Source organism: Carcharhinus amblyrhynchos, chromosome 2 (genome assembly GCF_965287045.1).
Source record: "Carcharhinus amblyrhynchos chromosome 2, sCarAmb.v2.hapA, whole genome shotgun sequence".
Classification (NCBI taxonomy): domain Eukaryota; kingdom Metazoa; phylum Chordata; class Chondrichthyes; order Carcharhiniformes; family Carcharhinidae; genus Carcharhinus; species Carcharhinus amblyrhynchos.
This window is the reverse complement of record NC_137325.1, coordinates 116,066,624-116,088,791: the sequence shown is the minus strand read 5'-3', so window position 1 is coordinate 116,088,791 and position 22,168 is coordinate 116,066,624. Positions and strand designations below refer to the sequence as shown.

General features: G+C 39.9%; 1 protein-coding gene across 1 annotated transcript in view; it reads right to left on the bottom strand.

Moving 5' to 3' along the window:
• Positions 1–21,963, bottom strand: part of LOC145357986 (ATP-dependent zinc metalloprotease YME1L1-like) — a 44,854-nt gene extending 22,891 nt beyond the window's left edge. Inside the window, exons 1-6 of the mRNA XM_080211638.1 lie at positions 21,805–21,963; positions 13,610–13,738; positions 7,683–7,854; positions 1,996–2,097; positions 1,796–1,905; positions 1,565–1,715 (exon numbers count right to left, since the gene is read on the bottom strand). Coding sequence (XP_080067764.1) covers positions 1,565–1,715; positions 1,796–1,905; positions 1,996–2,097; positions 7,683–7,854; positions 13,610–13,738; positions 21,805–21,834 — 694 coding nt within the window. The 5' untranslated portion in view covers positions 21,835–21,963. The remainder of the gene's footprint in view (positions 1–1,564; positions 1,716–1,795; positions 1,906–1,995; positions 2,098–7,682; positions 7,855–13,609; positions 13,739–21,804) is intronic.
• Positions 21,964–22,168: the final 205 nt, after the last annotated feature.

Here is a 22,168-nt window from a genome sequence, read left to right as displayed (position 1 = left end):
CGGCCTATAATTCCCTGCCTTTTGCCTGCCACACTTCTTAAACAATGGCGTAACATTAGCCGTTTTCCAATCTTCCGGCACTCCCCCGGAATCCAGCGACGTCTGGAAAATAATCACCAAGGCATCCACTATCACCTCCGCCATTTCTTTCAGAACCCTTGGATGCATTCCATCCAGTCCTGGGGACTTGTCCACAATCAGTCTCTCCAGTCTGTCGAGCACTGCCTCTCTAGTAACAATAATGTCATTCAGGCCCTCCACTCCTACCACCTTTCCATTGCTAACACCCGGCAAATTATTCACATCCTCCTGCGTGAAGACCGAAACAAAAAAGTTATTCAAGGCCTCAGCCATTTCCCCATCCCCTACAACTAAGACCCCCCTCTCATCCTCTAAGGGTCCAACGTTCACCCTAGTCAGCCTCTCCCTTTTTATATATTTATAAAAACCCTTACTATCCTTTTTTATATTAAGCGCTAGCCCAGCTTCATAGTTTCTCCTACCCCTCTTTATCAACTTCTTTGTCATTCTTTGTTGATATTTAAACCTCTCCCAATCCTCTTCTCGCCCACTACTCTTAGCTACTCTAAACGCATCCGCTTTTAATTTAACACATTCCTTTACCTCCTTCGTTATCCACGGCTGATTATCTCTCCTCCTACGATCCTTCTTAACCATTGGAATAAATTTCTGCTGAGCACCAAGAAAGATCTCCTTAAAGATCCTCCACTGTTCCTCAGCAGACCTACCTTCCAAAGTGCTCCCCCAATCAACATTCGTCAATTCCTCTCTCATCCTATCGTACTCCCCTCTGTTCAAACAAAGGGCATATGTCCGGGAACCCACTTTCTCCTCCTCCATCTGCATCAGAAACTCCACCATACAACGATCACTCTTCCCAAGAGGATCCTTCACACAAGGTCCCTAATTCTACCCGCCTCATTACATAACACCAGATCCAAGATAGCTCGCTCCCTCGTCAGCTCTTAGTTGTTACATTCTTATGAATTCAGCATGGTATAATTTAAGAAAATTCAAGAGAAACACTCCATCTCCCTCAACTCTATTCCTACTAAATTGCTGGGGAAAAGGCTGGAAGGTGGATGTGAGAAATGTCAGATCAGCCACAATCCTTTTGAATGGCACAGCAGGTTCACGGAGACAAACGGCCTATTCCTGTTCCTATTTCATTTGGTTTTATCCCCTAATTTCTCAGTCAGATTTACCCAGATGATTATTTCAATCACCAGAGCTTCCAAAATGTAATTTTCCTCAGACATGAATTCACTTTGCGGAGGTCAACAGGGTTCTTCATAACATTTGCCACGTTCTTGTATTGACCTGCACATGAGAAGGAATTTTCAAATAACATGCACTATATTCACACATGAAGAATGGCAACTAAATGCTTTGTTTTTTTAAACATAACCTCAACCTACATCCAACTCAAGGATGAGATATCAACAAGAAAGCTTGAAAGGCAAATAGTTATAAGCAATGCGGGGGGGGGGGGGGGGGGTGTTATTTCTGTATGGTAAGAACTGCCTGCTTTGTACTGACTTACCATTTGTCCTTTGTGTAAGAGCCTGTGCTTTTAGGAAGCCCTCTGCAAAACCAGTTTTAAATGCATCTTGATGTGCTTCAGGAATATTTTTTGTTTTGATCAAGCTGTCCAGATTTTCAACTTCTCGGCCTCGGTCCCTCAACAGAAGCCCCTATAAATAAAAAAAGTCAACTGTACTATCGCCTTTTCTTAGAAGTCATTATGTTTAAATTGGCAGATATCTTTGCTTACCTTCATAAATGAAGGAGGAGCAATACTTTCTGATTCAACTAAATGCTCAGATGCAGCTAGTCTCCTTGCTCTTGACCTCAGAGTTTTAAAGCCACGTACTTGTTCTTGAACTTAAAAAAGATTAGTATTTCTTAATATTGCTTCACACATCACTGAATGTTTCAATGCAAGAAACAACAGTTAATACCTCAAATACATACTTGGGCACAGATGGAAATTGGAACAGAGAGTCTGTAGTGGCCTCGGGTGCTGTTGAGAAAGCTGAGATGCACGTAGCACATTGAAGAAATTACTTGAAAATCCTAGAAACAGAACAATGCTTAAGTGTACATACTGGTAAATATTTATATTAACACCTTGCTGTTAGAAGTCATTTGATCATTACAAATTTTAATAAACAGATTAAGGATAAAGGGCTTGTCCAACATTGTTGTCATTCTATACTTAATTTGTAATGTCTGGGAGCACAGTCTCCATATGACCCATTTCTTTCATTCTGCAAGATTAGCTACTGCAGCAGGTCTGCTTAAATAAAAAAAATTCTGCAAATACCCTAATGAACCTAGTCTTTCATTTGCTCAACCCCTTTTCTCTAATAGCCCCTATACAAGTGCTCCCATCTTAACTCCACTATGTTGACAATGCTGCAGTCAGCTGGGCCCAAGTATTTACCACACTTTTCTTGTTTGAAGCCCTTGTTAAAAATCCACACATGACCAAGTTTTCAGTTGCCGTTCTTTATATCTCCTTTTTTTGGGTTCTGCATCCATTTATTTTGATCATTTTCTGTTAAGTGCTTTGGGATGTTCAGCTACATTAATTGCACTACTTATGTAAAATTAATTTCAATGCAAAAATGTGAGGCTATTAACATAGAATATGGAATATATGAAATCTGTAAAACAAAATACTGGTCAAAATGGGATTCAGTGGTATTTTCAGCTCTTTTTTCTGGCAAAGGATTTCCAATAAAAAAATTATACCACACTGAATTCATAAAAATTTAAGAACTAGAGCAGGAGTAGTCAATTTAGTCCCTCAAGCCGACTCCACCATTCAATATGATCATGACTGATCTCATCTCAGCCTTAACTCCACTTTGCTGTCCATTCTCCATTGCTCTTCAAACACTGACTAATTAAAAATCTGTCCACCTTTTCTCTAAATTTAGTCGTGTCCCGACATCCACCACTTTCTGGTGTGAATTCCAAAGACTCACGACCCTTTCAGAGAAGTAATTCCTCTTCCTGTTTTAAATCTACCATGACCTCTTCTTCAAGACTGCCCTACAAGAGGTAACATCCTCTCCACATCTGCTTTGTCAATTCCCCTTACCTTGTACTCCTCAATTGGATCTCCTTTCTTTTTTCTAACATACAGGCCTTAACTGCCCAGTCTCTTCGTAAAACAAACCCTTCATCTCTAGAATCAATCTAGTAAACCTTATCTAATTCCTTTTCTTAAAGGCAGATTTTCAAACATCATACACAAAATAAAATTTATTACATTCACTTAACCATTAAATTTGCTAGAAACAAGTAACGTGTAAATATTCCATAGTGTAAAGCTTGTCAAAAGTGAATGTTTGCTTCTACCAATCATACAAAGGGATAGCTCTCAACCTGCTGCAAAGTAGCTGAATTAAATTCAATGATGCTTTGACCCAAATTTATCAATGGCCTGAAACACAGATGTACTGATACATACTTATATTTCTTATAGAACACTACAGATGCCTTTTTTTTATACACAATGGTATGACAACATTGTGTGGTGATTTCCCAACCCCCCCCCAAAAAGACAGTTTCAAAGCCATGGTACATTTCACTTGCTGATAATTCAATTTTGTCTGGCCATGAGGCACTGAAGTTGAAGACTTCCTAACCATGCCCAGATAAAATTTTAATTCATTGACTGATCGGAATTCTGCTCTAAAAAGGATTTAGAACATAGAACATAGAACACTACAGCACAAACAGGCCCTTCGGCCCACGAGTTGCGCCGATCACATCAACTCCTATCTATAACCCCCAATCCCATAAAACCCCATATACTCATCCAGAAGTCTTTTAAAAGACCCCAGCGAGTTCGCCTCCACCACCACTGACGGCAGCCGATTCCATTCACTCACCACCCTCTGACTGAAAAACTTACCCCTAACATCACTTCTGTACTTTCCTCCCCGCACCTTAAACCTGTGTCCATTTGTTCCATTAGCTTTCCGCAAGGAGCTTATAAGAAATAATTCATTTGGTTAGTTAGTCTGTTCAACTCTTCAGCAACTGACTTTGGGCTTCTGCATAAATTCTCACAATAAACCATTCAGCTGTTAGCTCACCAAAATTAACTGGCATGACAGATTATATTTCCTGAAGCAATGGGAGGCAGGGTGGAATCCATGTCATTGCCTGTGGAAGCTCAATCAGTCATGCTTTAGCAAAGTCACATCTATGGGATGTTGAGAACATAGCTTCAGCTTGGATTAAATCTGTGTAGCATAACGTTGAGTTCAAACAATTAAAGTAAGTGTACAAAACTTGGAAACATTGTTAACTATGAAGAAGGTAGTGTAAACCTACAAAATGATATAGGCAAGTAGATGAAATGGGCAGACACATGGGAGGTGAAGGTCAATCAGTAGGAATGTCAAGTAATTCATTTTGGTAGAAAGAACATGGAGAGGCACTGTAAAATAAAGGGTAGGTATAAATATGCATAAATAATTGTAGGTAGCAGGACAGGTCGAGAGACTGGTTAATAAAACATCTGGTATCCCAGACTTTATCCCAGGGTACTAGGTACAAGAGCAAAGAGTTTATGTTAAACTTACATAAGATACCAGCTTGGCCTCAGATGTAGCATTGAGTCCAGTTCTCAAAGCTGTACTTTAGAAAGAATGTGAAGGCCATTGGAAAGAACGTGGAAAAGGATTCACAAGAATGATTTCAGGGATGTGGAACTTCAGTTAAGAGGAGAAAAGGTGACTATGGGGAGATTTGATAGATATATTCAAAATCAAAAGGGATCTGGACCGGTTCGATTTTAATTATTGTCACATGTATTAGTATATATTGAAAAGTATTGTTTCTTGTGCATTATGCAGACAGAGCAGAGAGAAGGAAAGGAGAGAGTGCAGAATGTAGTGTTAGAGTCATAGCTAGTCTGTAGAGAAAGATCAACTTAATGCAAGGTAGGTCTATTCAAAAGTCTGACGGCAGCAGGAAAGAAGCTGTTCTTGAGTCCATTGGCACGTGACCTCAGATTTTTATGTCTTTTTTCCCAGAGGAAGGTGGAAGAGAGAATGTCCAGGGTACACGGGATTCTTAATTATGCTGGCGGCTTCATCGCAGCAATGGGAAGGATAGACAGAATCAATGGATAGGAGGCTAGTTTGCATGATGGATTGGGCTACATTTATGACCTTTTGTAGTTTCTTGCAGACTTGGACACAGCAGGAGCCAGATCAAGCTGTGATACAACCAGAAAGAATGCTTTCTATGGTGCATCTATAAAAGTTGGGGGGAGAGAGTTGTAGCTGTGATGCCAAATTTCCTTAGCCTCCTGAGAAAGTAAAGACGTTGGTAGGCTTTCTTAACTTTAGTGTCAGTGTCACCATGGTGGGACCAGGACATGTTGGTAGTGATCTGGACACCCAAAAGCTTGAATCTCTCTACCATTTCTACTTCGTCCCCATTGACGTCGACAAGGCCATGTTCTCCACTACGCTTCCTGAAGTCGATGACTATCTCCTTCATTTTGTTGACATTGAGGGAGAAATTATTGTTGTTGCACTAAATCACCAGATTCTCTATTTCATTCCTGTACTCCTCATTGTTTGAGATCCAACCTACTACAGTGATGTCATCAGCAAACTTGAAAATCAAGCTGGAGGGGAATTTGGCCACTCAGTCACAGGTGTATAAAGAGAACACAGCCTTGCGGGGTACAAGTAGATAAGAGAGAAACCATGCCCATACACGAATGAATTAAGAAGGAAGAACTGATTTCAATAATTAGGAAAAGGAGCAACAGTAATATCAAAAAAGCTTTTTCACAAAGCGAACGGTTCAGGTCCAGAATGCACTGCCCAAGAGCAGCAGAGGCAAGTTCAATTGAAGCATTGAAAAGGAATTAGCCTGTTATCTGAAAAGGAACAGTGTGCCATTTTCCTGCCTTCTCCCCATAATCCTGCACAGGTACAATAGACTGAATGACTCCCTTCTGCATTGTACAATGTGATTCTGCATTAACTGAATAGTTGTTATGGAATAATAAGATTCTTTCTACAGCCTTTTCACATGCTCAAGACGACATTTAAGCAGGTTATAAGCTCTTTTACACCACTCCAGCATTTCCAGTTTTTTGTTTCCAGAATTTTTTTTAAAATCCCTTTCCTGATTTTCAAAATGTACTGACAACCGATAAATCTATGAAAATAATGTACTGAATTTAAGGTGCAAGTTTACAAAGTTGTGCCCCTGATGACTTTTGCTCGTCAGAAATGCCCAATAGCAATTTAGATTGGGTGAACTCAGCAGGATGTTTTGTCCATCAGCTTTAATGGATAGAAAAACAGTTCTGCCCAGGTCACTGCCACAAAATTTCAAATTTGAGTTCTCAACGAGATGAAGTTCACCTTTCATTATATATTGACTTAGATAATCCTATTAAAAAAAAGATACTGATCTACCTCCTCCAATTCCAACCCGAACACAATACCAGATAAAACTAGTGATCTTTCATGCGTCTGTTGAACTATTGCATACCTAACATCAGTTTTTTTAAATTCAGACCACCAGCACTTTACTTAAAACATCTACAATAAAAATTTAATTTGAAGAACTGAGGCACTCTTTCACAAGCAAGGAGCTTTGTTCACAGCACAATGTACTATACTCAAATATATAAAATACATGGGAGCCTTAATTATTCATGCTGTGACCCATGTTAAATTTTCAGTTAATTAGCAACAGGAAACAAAGCTATATTTTTTGGTGTCAAAAGCACAGTACTTCGGCTGGCAAGATCAACTGGCCCTGTGGGAGCTGATCAACAGATTTTCTGGCTTTCAGCAGACCCGTCTTTATTTGCCAAATCTTAATTTGCCGCCAAAAGCTGTCCACAAACACACGTTTGCTTTAGGATTGGCACACAGTCCTGAATGTACCATCATGATCTGTTTCTAGGGCGAATTACTGAAGTTGCAGAAATTAAGGACTATGGGGATAGTGTGGGAAGATAGGAGTTGAGTTAAAGATTAGCTTTAATCTTGTTGGATGGTGGATCAAGCTGGAAGGACCAAATGGCTCTGCCAATTCTTATTTGTTATGTCAGAGTCAGAAACTTACAATAATTATGAGATTCTATTATGTCTTATTTCTATTTTTCATTAGGGCAACCACCTCTATCCTGTTGGATAACCAAGGGCCCACTGCATTTTATTAGAACATGATAAAGATTTAAAATTTTATACAAAATGTAAACAGCATCAATACAGTTGTCTTCAATATTAAGAATTAGCAAGACATTACATTACAACACAAAACAATGCTATCGCTGACTTCAGAATATTTCCCATCACCAGTACATTGTGTGAAATACATCACTTGCCTCAAGTGACCACACTTCCAATTCCATGTGTAATGAGACCTAGATACTCTCTCTCTAGTAGGGATCCACTACAACACAAAGTCTGTTTTTTTTTAAAACCCCCATAGCTCAGAATCTCAAAGTCAGTCAATTGTAACCCACTGTCCAATGATTAGCAAAAATAAAAAGCTCTCATGTTTAAGTGTCAAAATTACTGGTATGGTAAGATAAAAGGTGGCTCTACATTTAATTGGGAAGAATTTGGACGAGTACAAAAGGGAAAAAAATTATTCCTCACCATATTTATTTTCAAAGAAGGACCGTGATGAAACATGGGATGTTTGCCACTGTGATGGCTGTTCAGGATTTGAGTCACTTGGAGATAAACTTGGGAGTAATCTGTCTACCAATTCAGCTAGCTGGCTGGTTTTCAAATCAGATAGTCCAAATTCCCTTAGGTTAAGTGCAGGCTGCAAAAAAAATTCAAAAAATTAATAAATGGAAATATGGTGTTTTGCTTAACAAATATATTTTACGTTGCTCAACAAACGTAAACATTGCTGTCAAAACTGCTGCAAAATCATCTTTTAACCCATTCCTCCTTAGTATTCAAACAATTTCCAAAAACTCATATCAAAATATGAAGACAGGTCCGTAAACAATACTACTTCGCCTTTACACAATCATGAAAAAAAAGAGACATGTAGTAATCAGAACGGGCCATATTGTGATTAGTTTGCAGAATGCTGAGCTCAAAGCCAAACCAATGAAGACGGGTGAAAAGAGAATATATCTGTGGGAATGGGTTAAAGGCTTACTGTGAACAGAAACTTTAAGGTTGCAGCTTCCTGAAGGACAAGGAGCCACTCACACCTGGAGAATAAATGTCTAAATGGTGCAGTAGAACAGAGATCTGAGGGTGCAAATACACAAACCACAGTACCAACACAGGTTAATAAGGCAAATAAAAGCAAACAGAACAGTGGGGTTCATTTCTAGAGAGAAATAGAATGAAGAACAGAAACGTTATGTCAAAATTGTCTAAAGCCTTGGTTAAACAACACAAGTACTGCAAACAGGATAGAGACAATGGAGAATGTGTAAAATATTAGCATGGTAACATAAATGAGATTGTGCCCACCAACAAAGACTGAACAGATTAGGGCTCTTTTCTCCCTAATAAAAGCCAATAACTGTCTTTCAGGTTACAAAAGAGTTTGATTGGATAGAGACAAATGACATGCAAGGGAGATGAGAACTCAGGGCCATAAATTTTAAATCATATTAAAAAATGCATGTAAGTAGGCCAGCTGGCAGCAAGATCTTGTGTCTTGGACTAAGTGGCAAGTAACATTCACACCACTAGTGCCAGACAATGGTTATAGTATAAAGGGTTAATAGCTATTATGCTAAAAGCTAATATACATCAGAAATGTCAGATCAAACATCACTGGAACTCAGAAGATTTTGGAAGGAGTGTGTGTTGATCCAGCCCTCTACATTGTAATATGTATAGTTGATAAGTATCTAGAAATTCCTGGAGCCCTTGTTTCAAGTCATCTATGTTAAATGTACCTTTAATACAGTTTACAATGATCCTTGAATGATCATTTCCAACAAAGGAGTTGAGGACTAGGGGTCAGTGTCTAAAAATCAGAGCCAGAGTTTTCAGGAAAGAATTTAGAAAATGCACCTACTTGCAAAGTGTGGTAGGAGTTCAAAACTCTTCCACAAAGTGACTCTAGATCAAATTTAAAATGGAGATCAATAGACTTTTGTTAGGATATGGGCAAAGCCTGATATAGAGATTTGGGTCACAAATCAGTCATGATCTCACTGAATGACAATAGGCTCAAAAGGGCTAAACAGTCTACTCCTGTTATTATGTTCCTAAGAACCAAAACAATACAGTTAGGTCAGCTACTTGTATGAATTTGAAGGGTAGGGAATTTGCCAATACTCATCTTAAATATTGCCATTTTAACTACAGACAATATTTACTTAGTGGACACGGTGCAACTATTTTTCAATACAAGAGACTGCAAAACCTCTTGGCACATGCAGTCCTTCTGCACATAATGCCCATACCTCAGGCATGAGATTAGGCAAATGGTTATCACAAAATCTTTACAGGCAGAAGGAAGCCATTCAGCTTAGCCCCCTCACCCGCCCGTCTCATCCTATAACCTTGCACATTCTTTCTTTTCAGATAGCAGTCCAATTTCCTTTCAAATACTTTTATTGAATCTTCCTCTACCACCCTCTAAGGAACTTTGTTTCAGACTCCAATCACCCTCTGGGTGAAAAGTTACCTGTAACATTACCTTGCACTAGCTCGACATAACTTTTACACCTTCGTCCCATTATTTTGAATCTACGTCCTCTCATTCTTAATGCTTTCAAGTGGGAACAGTTTCCCACTGTCCATACTCTTCAGCATCTTGAATACCTCTATCAGGTCTCTTCTCAGTTTTCTTTCCTCAGAGGAAAACAATCCCAACTTCTCCAATCTCTCTTCATAGTTAGTTTTTCATCCCTGAAATGATTCTGGTGAATCTCCACTCTACTCTCCAATTCCTTCACTCAAGTATGGCACCCAGAACTGGGCTCAATATTCCAGATGAGACCTAATTGTACCTTATACAAGTTCAACATGACTTTCTTACTCTTGTATTCAATGCCATTATTAATAAAGTCTAAGATACTATATGCTTTATTAACTGTTCTCTCAACATGCCTGAACTTCAGTGACTTATTAGACCTGAGAGCCCTCTGTTCTTGCATCACGTTTAGAGTTTCTCCCTTTATTTAATACTGTCCCTCCATCTTTTTCCTGCTGAAACAAATCACCCCACGCTTCTCTGCATTGAGCTTTATCTGCAATTTGTATGCTCAATCCACCAACATGTTTATGTCCTTCTGAAGTTCAGGACTATCCTCACCACAGATGACAATGGGGATGGGTAGACAAGAAAATCAATGATTTTCAGGGGTTGATGGAAGTGTAGAACATTAAACTTGAAACAAAATTTGTCAGCCACAGCAGACTCGAGGGCATAAAGGACCTAATTCTGCTCCTATTTCACATGTTCCTATATATGTTTGCATTCTTTGTATCATCTGCAAATTTTGAACACCTGAACACCACACATTCCAAGTTATTAGAAAGAGCAAGGGTCCAAGCCTAGGGAAGCTTACTACAAATCCTCCTAATCTGAAATCCATCCATTAACCACTACTGTTTCCTGTCACAAGACAATTTCTTATCCAAGTGCCTACTTTCTCTTTTATTTCACATTCTAGAATTTTGCTCACCAGTTTGAGACGCTTTTGAAAATCCATGAGTACCATATCAACAGAGTTGCACTTATCAACCTTCTCGCTAGCCTCCTCAAAAAAAATCTAGCAAGTTAGTTAATGATATTCCTTTCATGAATCCAAACTGATTTTCCTTATTTACCCTACACTTGTCTAAGCGGCCACTGATTTTGTCCCAAACTACAGTTTCCAGAAATTTCCCTGCAACTTAGTCAAACTGGCTGGTCTGTAGTTGCCGGCATTACTCTTGCACTCCTTTTTGAACAAGAGTAAGAAGCCTCACAACACTGGGTTAAAGTCCAACAGGTTTATTTGGTATCATGAGCTTTTGGAGCACTGGTCTTTCATCAGGTGAGTGGATATAAAATAAACCTACTGGACTTTAACCTGGTGTTGAGACACTTCTTACTGTGCCTGTCCCAATCCAACACCAGCATCTCCACATCTTAAACAACAGTGTAACATTTGCAATTCTACAGTCCCCTGGCTGTATGAAAGCAAGATTCAATGACTACCAGTAGTGCCTCTGCGATTTCCACTCACTTCCCTCAATACCCTTGCATAGATCCTAGCACCTTATCAATTTTCAACAAAGACAGCCTAACACCATCTTCTTCTCAGTTGTGAATTCTAATGTACCCATTACCTCCTCGTACCTCAGCCTGGGTAGCATAATCTTTTGCAAAAAAAAAGCTGCAAAGTATTTATTTGATACTTCCACTATTTCTCTTGCCTCCACATTCCTTGATTAATCCCAAGGCAGCTCTTTTTTTTCTTTTTCTACTATTTTTTAAACTTCACCTCAGGTCCCTTAGTATTCCGCCTGCATGACAAAATATTAGGAGGGTTTCACAGCAAAGCTGAATTCTGTTCTTTTCCAAAATTCATATATGCATACATTCAATTAATTTCAATTTGTCTATAGAAATTTTAGGTAGATTACATATTCTTAAAAAAAAAATGAAAATTAGCCAATACCAAAAGTCTAATTTTAATTAAAATATGAAAAGTATTCTGGTACATGAAAATAAGCAGTGAGTCCCAATATCAGTGCATATCCCCATCCATTCATTAAACCCCTATTAAAAGCTCCTTAGAAGGCTAAAAACGAGTTCAAGAACTGATCTGTTCTGCACATAAAGGGTTGTAGCTTTTTCCCCCAACTACACCCTTCAGTAACACAGATGTTCAAAACATAAGAACATAAGAAATAGGAGCAGGAGTAGGCCATCTGGCCCTTCGAGCCTGCCCCGCCATTCAGTAAGATCATGGCTGATCTGTCGTGGCTCAGTTCCACTTTCCCGCCCTCTCCCCATAACCCTTAATCCCCTCTCTTATCAAAAACCCATCAACCCGCATCTTAAAAATATTTAGCGAGGTAGCCTCCACCACTTCAACGGGCAGAGAATTCCAGAGATTCACCACCCTTTGAGTGAAGAAGTTCCTCCTCAACTCCATTCTAAACCGTCCCCCCTTTATCTTGAGGCTGTGCCCCCTAGTCCTACTGTCCTTTCTGAGCAGGAAGAGTCTCTCCACCTCGATCCTATCCATCCCATTCATCATCTTGTACGTCTCAATGAGATCTCCTCTCATTCTTCTAAACTCTAACGAGTACAAGCCTAGTTTATTCAGCCTCTCCTCATAGCTCAACCCCCTCAACTCCAGTATCAGCCTAGTAAACCTCCTCTGCACTCCCTCCAAGGCCAAAATATCCTTGCGTAAGTACAGCGCCCAAAACTGCACACAGTACTCCAGCTGCGGCCTCACCAATGCCCTATATAGCTGCAGCAAGAACTCCCTACTTTTATATTCAATCCCCCTCGCTATGAAGGCCAGCATCCCATTCACCTTCCTGACCACCTGCTGTACCTGCAAGCTGGGTTTTTGCGACTCATGCACAAGGACCCCGAGGTCCCTCTGCACTGTCGCTTGCTGCAGTTTTTCTCCACGTAAGTAATAATCCTTCCTACCATTATTCCTACCAAAGTGGACCACCTCGCACTTGCCAACATTAAATTCCATTTGCCAGTTCCTGGCCCATTCGCCCAGCCTATCTAGATCCTTCTGCAGACTCTCCACACCCTCCGCACAATTTGCCGTTCCACCAATCTTGGTGTCATCAGCAAATTTCAACACCATACACTCGGTTCCCTCCTCCAGATCATCTATATAAATGGTAAATAGCTGAGGCCCCAGCACCGACCCAAGGCACTACACTAGTCACCAACCGCCAATCCGAATAGCACCCATTGACCCCCACTCTCTGCCTCCTATTTGACAACCAGTCCTCTATCCACGCTAACACCCTACCCCCAACTCCATGCCCCCTTACCTTCTGCAATAACCTCTTGTGAGGTACCTTGTCAAACGCCTTTACTTTCAAAGCTCTTCAAGAACAAATTTCATCAAGAAAAATCTGTTCATCTAATACCCATCCTGCCTTAATTCTCTACATTCCCAGGAAAACAATGTCAGGAGAGGAATCCAAGAAGGAGAGCACACTCAGCTATAGCTATAAGAGTTTCCTGATTATGGGATCTATTCGAAAGGATTGTAACTTTGAGGTAGCAAAATCATGTACATCTCTTGGCCATCATATCTCTACATTGTTTTGCCAAATTCAGCTTATCGTCTACATTGATAACACAGAAGCTAATTTGCTCTCTAGTTAAAAGAGCAGACTATAAAATCATCATGTACAATAAATACTTTTTATTTAAAAAATGCCTGATATATTAGAATCTCAAGTTTGAATCACTCGGATGCTTGTTATGATACTGCAACATCAAACAATTACACCATTAGTTTTAAAAGGGTAATTATAATTTAAAATTATAGAAAGTTTAATATTTTAAATCTTGGTTCACCAATTCGTCTTCCAAGAAAGATAACTTAACCAAATATTACCTCATTAACTTGATCACGTTCTTGGTGTGTTTCTCGTTGCAAACACTGTAGAGATGCAGAACTGACTGAGCTTGCCGAGTTTTTAAGCGAATGGAAAGTGCTGATCAACTGGCTTAGGGGGACAGTTACCTACAAAATTTACACAAATAAGAGTTGTTATATTTAACAACATTAAGTAGCTTTCATTTTTCTCAATTTGGCTAAAAACATTAAAACAGTTAAATAAAAATAACAATTCAAAGATTGAGATTTACCAATGAAGTTAACAAAATGTTACTTTAAGATGTAGTTAATATTGATTTTACTAAACTCATAAGTCGGAGGTGTGGCTGATAGTGAGGAAGGGTGTCTTAGTCTACAGGGAGACTTGGACAAGTTGCAGAGCTGGGCTGAGAGGTGGAGGATGGAGTTTAATACGGAAAAGTGAGGTAATTCACTTTGGCAAGAATAATGGATGTGTAGAGTATAGGGCTAACGGTAGGACTCTGAATAGTGTGGATGAACAGAGGGATCTAGGTGTATGTGTACATAGATCCCTGAAAGTTGGGAATCAAGTAGATAGGGTTGTTAGGAAGGCATACGGTGTCTTGGTGTTTATTGGTAGGGGGATTGAATTTAGGAGCCGCAGCGTCATGTTGCAACTGTACAAGACTCTGGTGCGTCCGCAGTTCTGGTCCCCACATTATAGGAAGGATGTGGAGGCTTTGGAGAGGGTGCAGAGGAGGTTTACCAGGATGTTGCCTGGTATGGAGGGGAGGTCCTATGAGGAGAGACTGAGGGATTTGAGGTTGTTTTCGTTAGAAAGAAGGCGGCTAAGAGGGGACCTTATTGAAACATATAAGATGATTAGAGGTTTGGATAGGGTGGACAGTGATAGCCCTTTTCCTCGGATGGAGAAAGCTAGCACGAGGGGGCATAGCTTTAAATTAAGGGGTGGTAGTTATAGGATGGATGTCAGGGGTAGGTTCTTTACCCAGAGGGTGGTGAGGGATTGGAATGCCCTGCCTGCTGCAGTTGTAAATGCGCCTAGTTTGGGGGCGTTTAAGAGATCCGTGGATAGGTTTATGGATGGAAAGGGTTTGGTTTAGGTTAGAGGGTCATTTTTTTTTAAACTGGTCGGCGCAACATCGTGGGCCGAAGGGCCTGTTCTGCGCTGTAACGTTCTATGTTCTATAACACTGCTCATGTACTCAACTGATACTAATTTAGACTGTATAAAGATTACCTCCCATCAGAAACTTAAATTTCCAGAAGGCAAAAGAAAACATGTTCAAATTTCACTGGAAAGTATCTGCACACCTATTTCAGACACAAGGGTACCCAGTTTGCATCAAACTGCCATCCAGCACCTTAAAACTAGAGTCAGTCTGACAGCAAATTGAATCGAGTATCTACAGCATCAAAAAAGTCTTGCATTTAAATAGCTCCTTTCTTGATTTCAGGACATCCCAAAGCACTTTACGGCAAACAAATACTTTTGTATAGTCATTGATTCCTTACATTTTACAGCAAAGTTATAATGGGAGGAAATTAAACCAAAGTGGAAGAGTTCCAGAAATCTGCTATGAAAAGTGTATTTGAATTTTTAATGATCAAAAATGATGAGAACCCCAGGATAGGGAGGAGCACAAATGTAAAGGCATGGGAGAAGTAAACAGTTCCATTTGAAACAGCATTATGCAGTTATCTTCTATTTGCATATTATAGATAAGTGCATCATAGCTTGGCCAATTTAAGCTTCAATGTTAACACCAAACCAAAATCAGTGGGCAATATACCAAACGATTCTGTGAAAATAAGCTAAAGCTTGACACTGTGCCTTTTTGATCAAAGTGATGGCACAAATTACTGATGCTTTGAAGTTATTCTAAAGTACAAAATTGTGATCAACACCACATTGAACAAGACTAGATAAATGGGAATAGTTTTGACCCGCATACATCTAGTCTACATTCCATCAAGGAATCTGGGTTAGTTGTTCAGCAAAAGTATTCTAGAACAGCCAGGCAGAGGTTTGTAGTCATGAATTAAAAAGAGTCAGGCTTTAGAGGCACAATCATCTTAGCTCCATCTTAAAACTAAAGTTTAATTTTAAAATCACAATCTGAGTGCATGCTTTCATACCTCATTACATATTTTTAAAACAATGTGCAATAAAAAAAATCAGCAAAATTAACGTGCTGAAAACTTCCATGGCTTCTCCAGGATATCGTTTGTTCTATTCTATTTACACATTTCATTACATATTGAGTAAGTCAAGACTTGACTGTCAAAGAAACTATATACAGCTTCAGTAAAAAAAACTCTGCAAATATCCATTAATTGATGGTTCAAACAAAAACCCTCACTTGATAGATCTTTAACTATAAAAAGCTATCGTAGAGTTCTGTAACCACAACTGAACATGAAATACATTTGGGAAACAGTCATTTGGGTGGAATGCTTAAAATAAAGTTCCAGTTAGCTGACGAAAGTTGCATAATTACTTATTTTTTTAAAATGTAGACTTTCCATTTTACCAAATAACACAACAAATTCCCAAAATCAGCACATCACAGAATAATCATCATTCAACACATGCATACACTTCGATCACATTATCTTTTCCTAATCACTACCTCCCTTTGAGGAGGCCCCACCAACCAGGAGGAGAATCATCAGGATATCCACAGAGGGGGTCCTTTTCCTCCTAAGGAGATAAGGGAAACCCTGTTGACTCGATGTAACAAGTCAGAGCCTATATCAGACACACCACTTACTCCATCATGTTCTGGACCTTCTTCAAACCAACCCTCAGATTAATTACCCCACACTTACAATTTCTTCTTTGATCTAATTAAATAAATGGGGCTTACAACTCTTCATGCTTTTAAAGTAATTTTAGTTCCAATTCCCAAAACACAACATCTCTCTGGACTGCTAGTGTTTCCAAGCATGGCAAACATTACGTCTCCAGGTTAATTAAGTCACCTGCTGCTTTATAGCTCTCTCTCTCTCTAAGGGGCATTGTGACTTTATTAAACAAACATGGGTCAATTTTTAAACTGCCATTTCTTGATGCATTCTGGCAATCTCTATAGCCCAGCATGTTAACTACCTTGCCTTTCTAGCTGTTAGCCTCTTAAAATATACAGCCCTGACCATTTAACTGTCATCAGCTCCAAGTTTGCTTTAATTGCATTTATCGCATTTTCAACAATTAAACTTTTGAATTCTTAAAACCAAAGAGCTATATTCTAAAACACATGAACCATCAACTAGTTATTTGCAACAATGCTTCCCACCCAATATTTTCTGTTATAAAGTTTACCTGTCCAAAGTGGAAAATGAAGTAAACTAATACTGCAATTACTTTGTTGCAAATGATAGGACTAAAACATCCTGCTCTTACCTCTCCTAGATTCTCAACCTACTCAGGAAGGACATTACTCCAGTCAATTCTACTTTCTTAATTTCCAAAATTCCACAAGTTACTCCATGTGAATTATAGCAATTTTTTAAACTTTCAAATGGGGATTCAATTCTGACACCTCAGTGAAGTGTCAGACAAAAGTGATGTCAAACTGAAGAGGGAGATATGAGAAGGATTAACCAAAGCACTGGTCAAATAGGTGAGTTTTAAGGAGGGTCTTAAAAGGAAAATAAAAAGCTGCAGAAGTTTAGGAGTCCGTACAAGTTTACCAAGATATAAAAAAGTGTAATTTCAAGACGTCTGGCTGCTTATACTGTTACTTTCTTGAGTATTTTCCTTTAATTTGGCAAATTTTTAAGGCACAAACTTATGTCGCTTAACCTCTTGATTTATGAACAAAGATGTAAACATCGGAAATCAAAAATGAAAACAGAAAAGATCAAAAGACAAAAGTTTTTTTGTTAAACCTTTCTTATATATTTCACATTCTCTCACATTGTTTGCCCTTGATGAATCTGTACTCTGGACATTTGATATTCACGCACGATCTCATAACAAAGATGATTAAATTTAAGATAGTGATATCGCTGGGTGACACAGTCTGAAATAAATGACTCCATTCCTGAATATTTTGTCAGAACATCAGCAATGTTGCTTAATCAAACATCCAAGAATCCCAAGAGCTGATTTTAACTCTGACAGCACAGAAATAAATTAGACATTAGCGGCCTTAAATCAATTTGCAACACATTCCACCCCATTCTCACTCCAATACTGGCGGCTGCTCTTTTGAGCATTTCAAATAGTATTTCTAAGCACATGTTAAGTGCCCACTTCAAACAGGTTAACACAAGGAGGCCCTGACACAATTGAGGGACAAGTGAACATAAGAACATAAGAACTAGGAGCAGGAGTAGGCCATCTAGCCCTTCGAGCCTGCCCCGCCATTCAATAAGATCACGGCTGATCTGTCATGGCTCAGTTCCACATTCCCGCCCTCTCCCCATAACCCTTAATCCCCTCTCTTATCAAAAACCCATCAACCCGCGTCTTAAAAATATTTAGCGAGGCAACCTCCACCACTTCAACGGGCAGAGAATTCCAGAGATTCACCACCCTTTGAGTGAAGAAGTTCCTCCTCAACTCCGTTCTAAACCGCACCCCCCCTTTATCTTGAGGCTGTGCCCCCCTAGTCCTACTATCCTTTCTGAGTGGGAAGAGTCTCTCCACCTCTATCCTATCCATCCCATTCATCATCTTATACGTCTCAATGAGATCTCCCCTCATTCTTCTAAACTCTAACGAGTGCAAGCCTAGTTTATTCAGCCTCTCCTCATAGCTCAACCCCCTCAACTCCGGCATCAGCCTAGTAAACCTCCTCTGCACTCCCTCCAAGGCCAAAATATCCTTGCGCAAGTACGGCGCCCAAAACTGCACACAGTACTCCAGCTGCGGCCTCACCAATGCCCTATACAGCCGCAGCAAGACCTCCCTACTTTTATATTCAATCCCCCTCGCTATGAAGGCCAGCATCCCATTTGCCTTCCTGATCACCTGCTGCACCTGCAAGCTGGGTTTTTGCGACTCATGCACAAGGACCCCGAGGTCCCTCTGCACCGTCACCTGCTGCAGTTTTTCGCCACGTAAGTGATAGTCCTTCCTACCATTATTCCTACCAAAGTGGACCACCTCGCACTTGCCAACATTAAATTCCATTTGCCATTTCCTGGCCCATTCGCCCAGCCTATCTAGATCCTTCTGTAGACTCTCCACACCCTCCGCACAATTTGCCTTTCCTCCAATCTTGGTGTCATCAGCAAATTTCGACACCCTACACTCAGTTCCCTCCTCCAGATCATCTATATAAATGGTAAATAGCTGAGGCCCCAGCACCGACCCCTGAGGCACTCCACTAGTCACCATCCGCCAATCCGAATAGCGCCCATTGACCCCCACTCTCTGCCTCCTATTTGACAACCAATCCTCTATCCACGCTAACACCCTAGCCCCAACTCCCTGTCCCCTGACCTTCTGCAATAACCTCCTGTGAGGTACCTTGTCAAACGCCTTCTGAAAATCCAGAAAGACCACATCCACCGGCTCTCCTCTATCTAAGTGGGAGGAGGATTTGCTGTGCATCAAGCAGTAGGGCCCAAAACACGAAGTTGAAATTTATTTGTGCAGCCACAAAGAATGAGAATGTTCAAGAATACTGTGGGCAGCCAGAACCCCAAGTTCTATCCACTGCACACAGATCTCACTTCCAGACTGGGTTCTTACTGTTTTTCAGACTATTTGATATTCCACAAGCTCACCGCTCACCTACAGCGAGACAACCATTCATGGCATTCAGCTCTAGTCCTCAAAATGAATCAAATCTCTCATTCTTTGTAAAAGTTTATGGCTGTGCACTGTTTTTTCCATTGCACCATGCCTTTAAATATTTATCGTGTTGCATTTAATGCAGAACTAGGTCTACACAATGTTTTCCAGTCTGGTCTGTAGGCCTACCACAAGTACAATTTGATTTTGAATTTAGGATATTGTAACATATGAACCTAGACTTCTGAACTTGAGTCAACAAAAGCCATTTATTGCTACAGTTGTAATGGACTCACTATTCAATGGAGCCTCTTTGTTAAACTGTAATGCAATAGTTGGGCCAAATAGGATCAATGGTCTATTTGTAGACCAATTCACTTTGATACAAAGCATACTGTATTGCCACTGCACTGTAACTTAGAATATTGTGTCATGGATTAGAGGGGCTATTTGAATGAGATTCAAATATGGTGAAAGGAATAGATCACTTTTGAGAAGATTATACATGAATCATATAAAGTTAGCATGCAAAAATGGCAAATAATTAGGAAGGCAAATGGAATGCTGGCCTTTATTGTACAAGTAAGGAGTACAAAGTAGAGAAATCTTGCTAGAACTGTACAAGGCATTAGTGAGACTGCAGCTGAAATACTACATGCAGTTTTGGCCACCTAATGCTAATCAGTCACCTGACTACATTGGAAATAACTCAAAGTTGTTTTACTAGGCTGATCCCAGGGATGAAGGCTGTGCCTTATGAGGAAAGGTTGAGCAGGTTGTGTCGATATTCACTGGAGTTTACAAGAATGAAAGGTGATCATATTGAAACACAAGATTCTGAGAGGATTGACAGGATAGATGCTGAGTGAATCCTCTTGGGGGAATCTAGAACAATCTACACATCCAACATGCGTTTCATACCTTCATAGTTTCCTTTCTTTATATTTAAGACTAGTTACAGATTAATGCACCCTGATACAATGTCTGTCCCATTTTCTTTCAATAAGAATAATCAACAAGTCTTAATATAAACCCATTTATTAAATTATCTGCACCAGAGACATCTGAACAAAGGATGCAGTTGACATTCCTTAACATACTAATATAATTAACTTTATACTTTGTGAACTGTGCCAAATATTTAAAGTAATTTGTTCATTTGAGATGCTTTATGATCCAAAATGCTCCAAAGTACCTGCCATGTTCATAAATGGAGGCGCTTGCAGGATATCCCTCTCCTCCAAAAAACAATTAATGAAAAGAGAATCTTATTGCATTTCAAGCAAATTAAAATCCAAAACAAAAAGTGTGCAAAAAAAGCATTGCAGTATTTTACTTTTATAGACATTAAAACTAAATGCAATGAAAACTAAATCAAGATTAATGAAATGAGGGAAAAGCAAAATACTACAGATTCTGGAAATCAAACAAAAATTGATGGAAACACTCAGCAGGTTAGGTTACATCTGAAGACAGAAAACCAAAGTTAGCTTTCCAACTGTGACCTTTCATCAGAACACATTGCTCAACATTGCCACGGTCTCTCAAAGCCTTGTTTAAATATGAGGTCACATCCATCATCCACCCACACTCTCCTTACCCACACTGTGGGTAACCCCCTCCTTACCTGCATTGTTTGTTTGATTTAGTCACATGTATTGGTATACATTGAAAAATAGTTTCTTGCACACTGTACAGACAAAACATACTGTACACAGGGGAAAAGGAAAGAATAGAGTGCAGAATGTCATGTTGCAGTTTTAGGATGAAGTTGCATTCATCTCTCACTGTGAATCCATCTGGTAACTATCACTGGCCACATCCAAGTACAGACAAAAAGAAAGAAGGGGGATAAACATGAAAGAACATGGGTAAGAAGGGTGTTAAACACAATGCAGGTAAGGAGGGGTTAACAGATTCCACACACCTCAGACATACTCTCTTCCGTCTTTTACCATTGGGGAAGATACAAAACTTACCAACCAACTCAAGAACAGCTTCTCCCCTGCTGTCATCAGATTTTCAAATCAATCTACCTTATTTAAAATTGATCTTTCTCTTTATTCTGAAACTGCAACACGATATTCTGCACTTTACCCTTTCCTTCTCTTCCCTATACACCATGAACAGTATGTTTCATCTGTATAGTGTACAAACAATATTTTTCACTAAGTGCCAATACATACGACAATAATAAATCAAATTAAACAAACAATGCAGGTCGGGAGTGTGTGGGTGGATCATGGACGTGGCCTTGGCCATTCGATGAAACAACAGAAGTTTTAACTGGACGAAAGAAACGTAATCAGTTTCTAAGCAAGCACATAGCAGTATGATTTCGGTATCTAGCTGTAACAATGTCTCAGTGATCGTCCCTGATTTTCGCCTGGGCTCCAACTTCAGATACACAACATGTCGGCCTGTCAGTCTCAAGCCGCCAGCCCCGAGGCCGGCTCCTTACCTGCGGCTGAAAGGTGGACAAGGAAAACATCTCAAAGCCCGGCTTGACCTGTGTGCACGGAAAAGCGGTATCTAGTCCAGCAACTGGGCTCCGTCCACACCCGGAGGATCCGAGCCCTCAACCGCTGACTGTCCGGAAAATGGCTTCCTCTCTGTGACGTCTGCGCACCACCGCTTCCGGGTCACAAGACTGACTGCTTCCGGGTCACGGACTGTCGTCGGTTCCCCAGATTCAAATGTCTGGCCGTGGAGTAACTGATTGAGCAAACAGTCAACCCATCCATAACTGATGGGCACCAGAGAGACTGGAACATGTATATATAATATCATTTTCTGATTAACTCAATAAGTTTTCAGTTATAAGT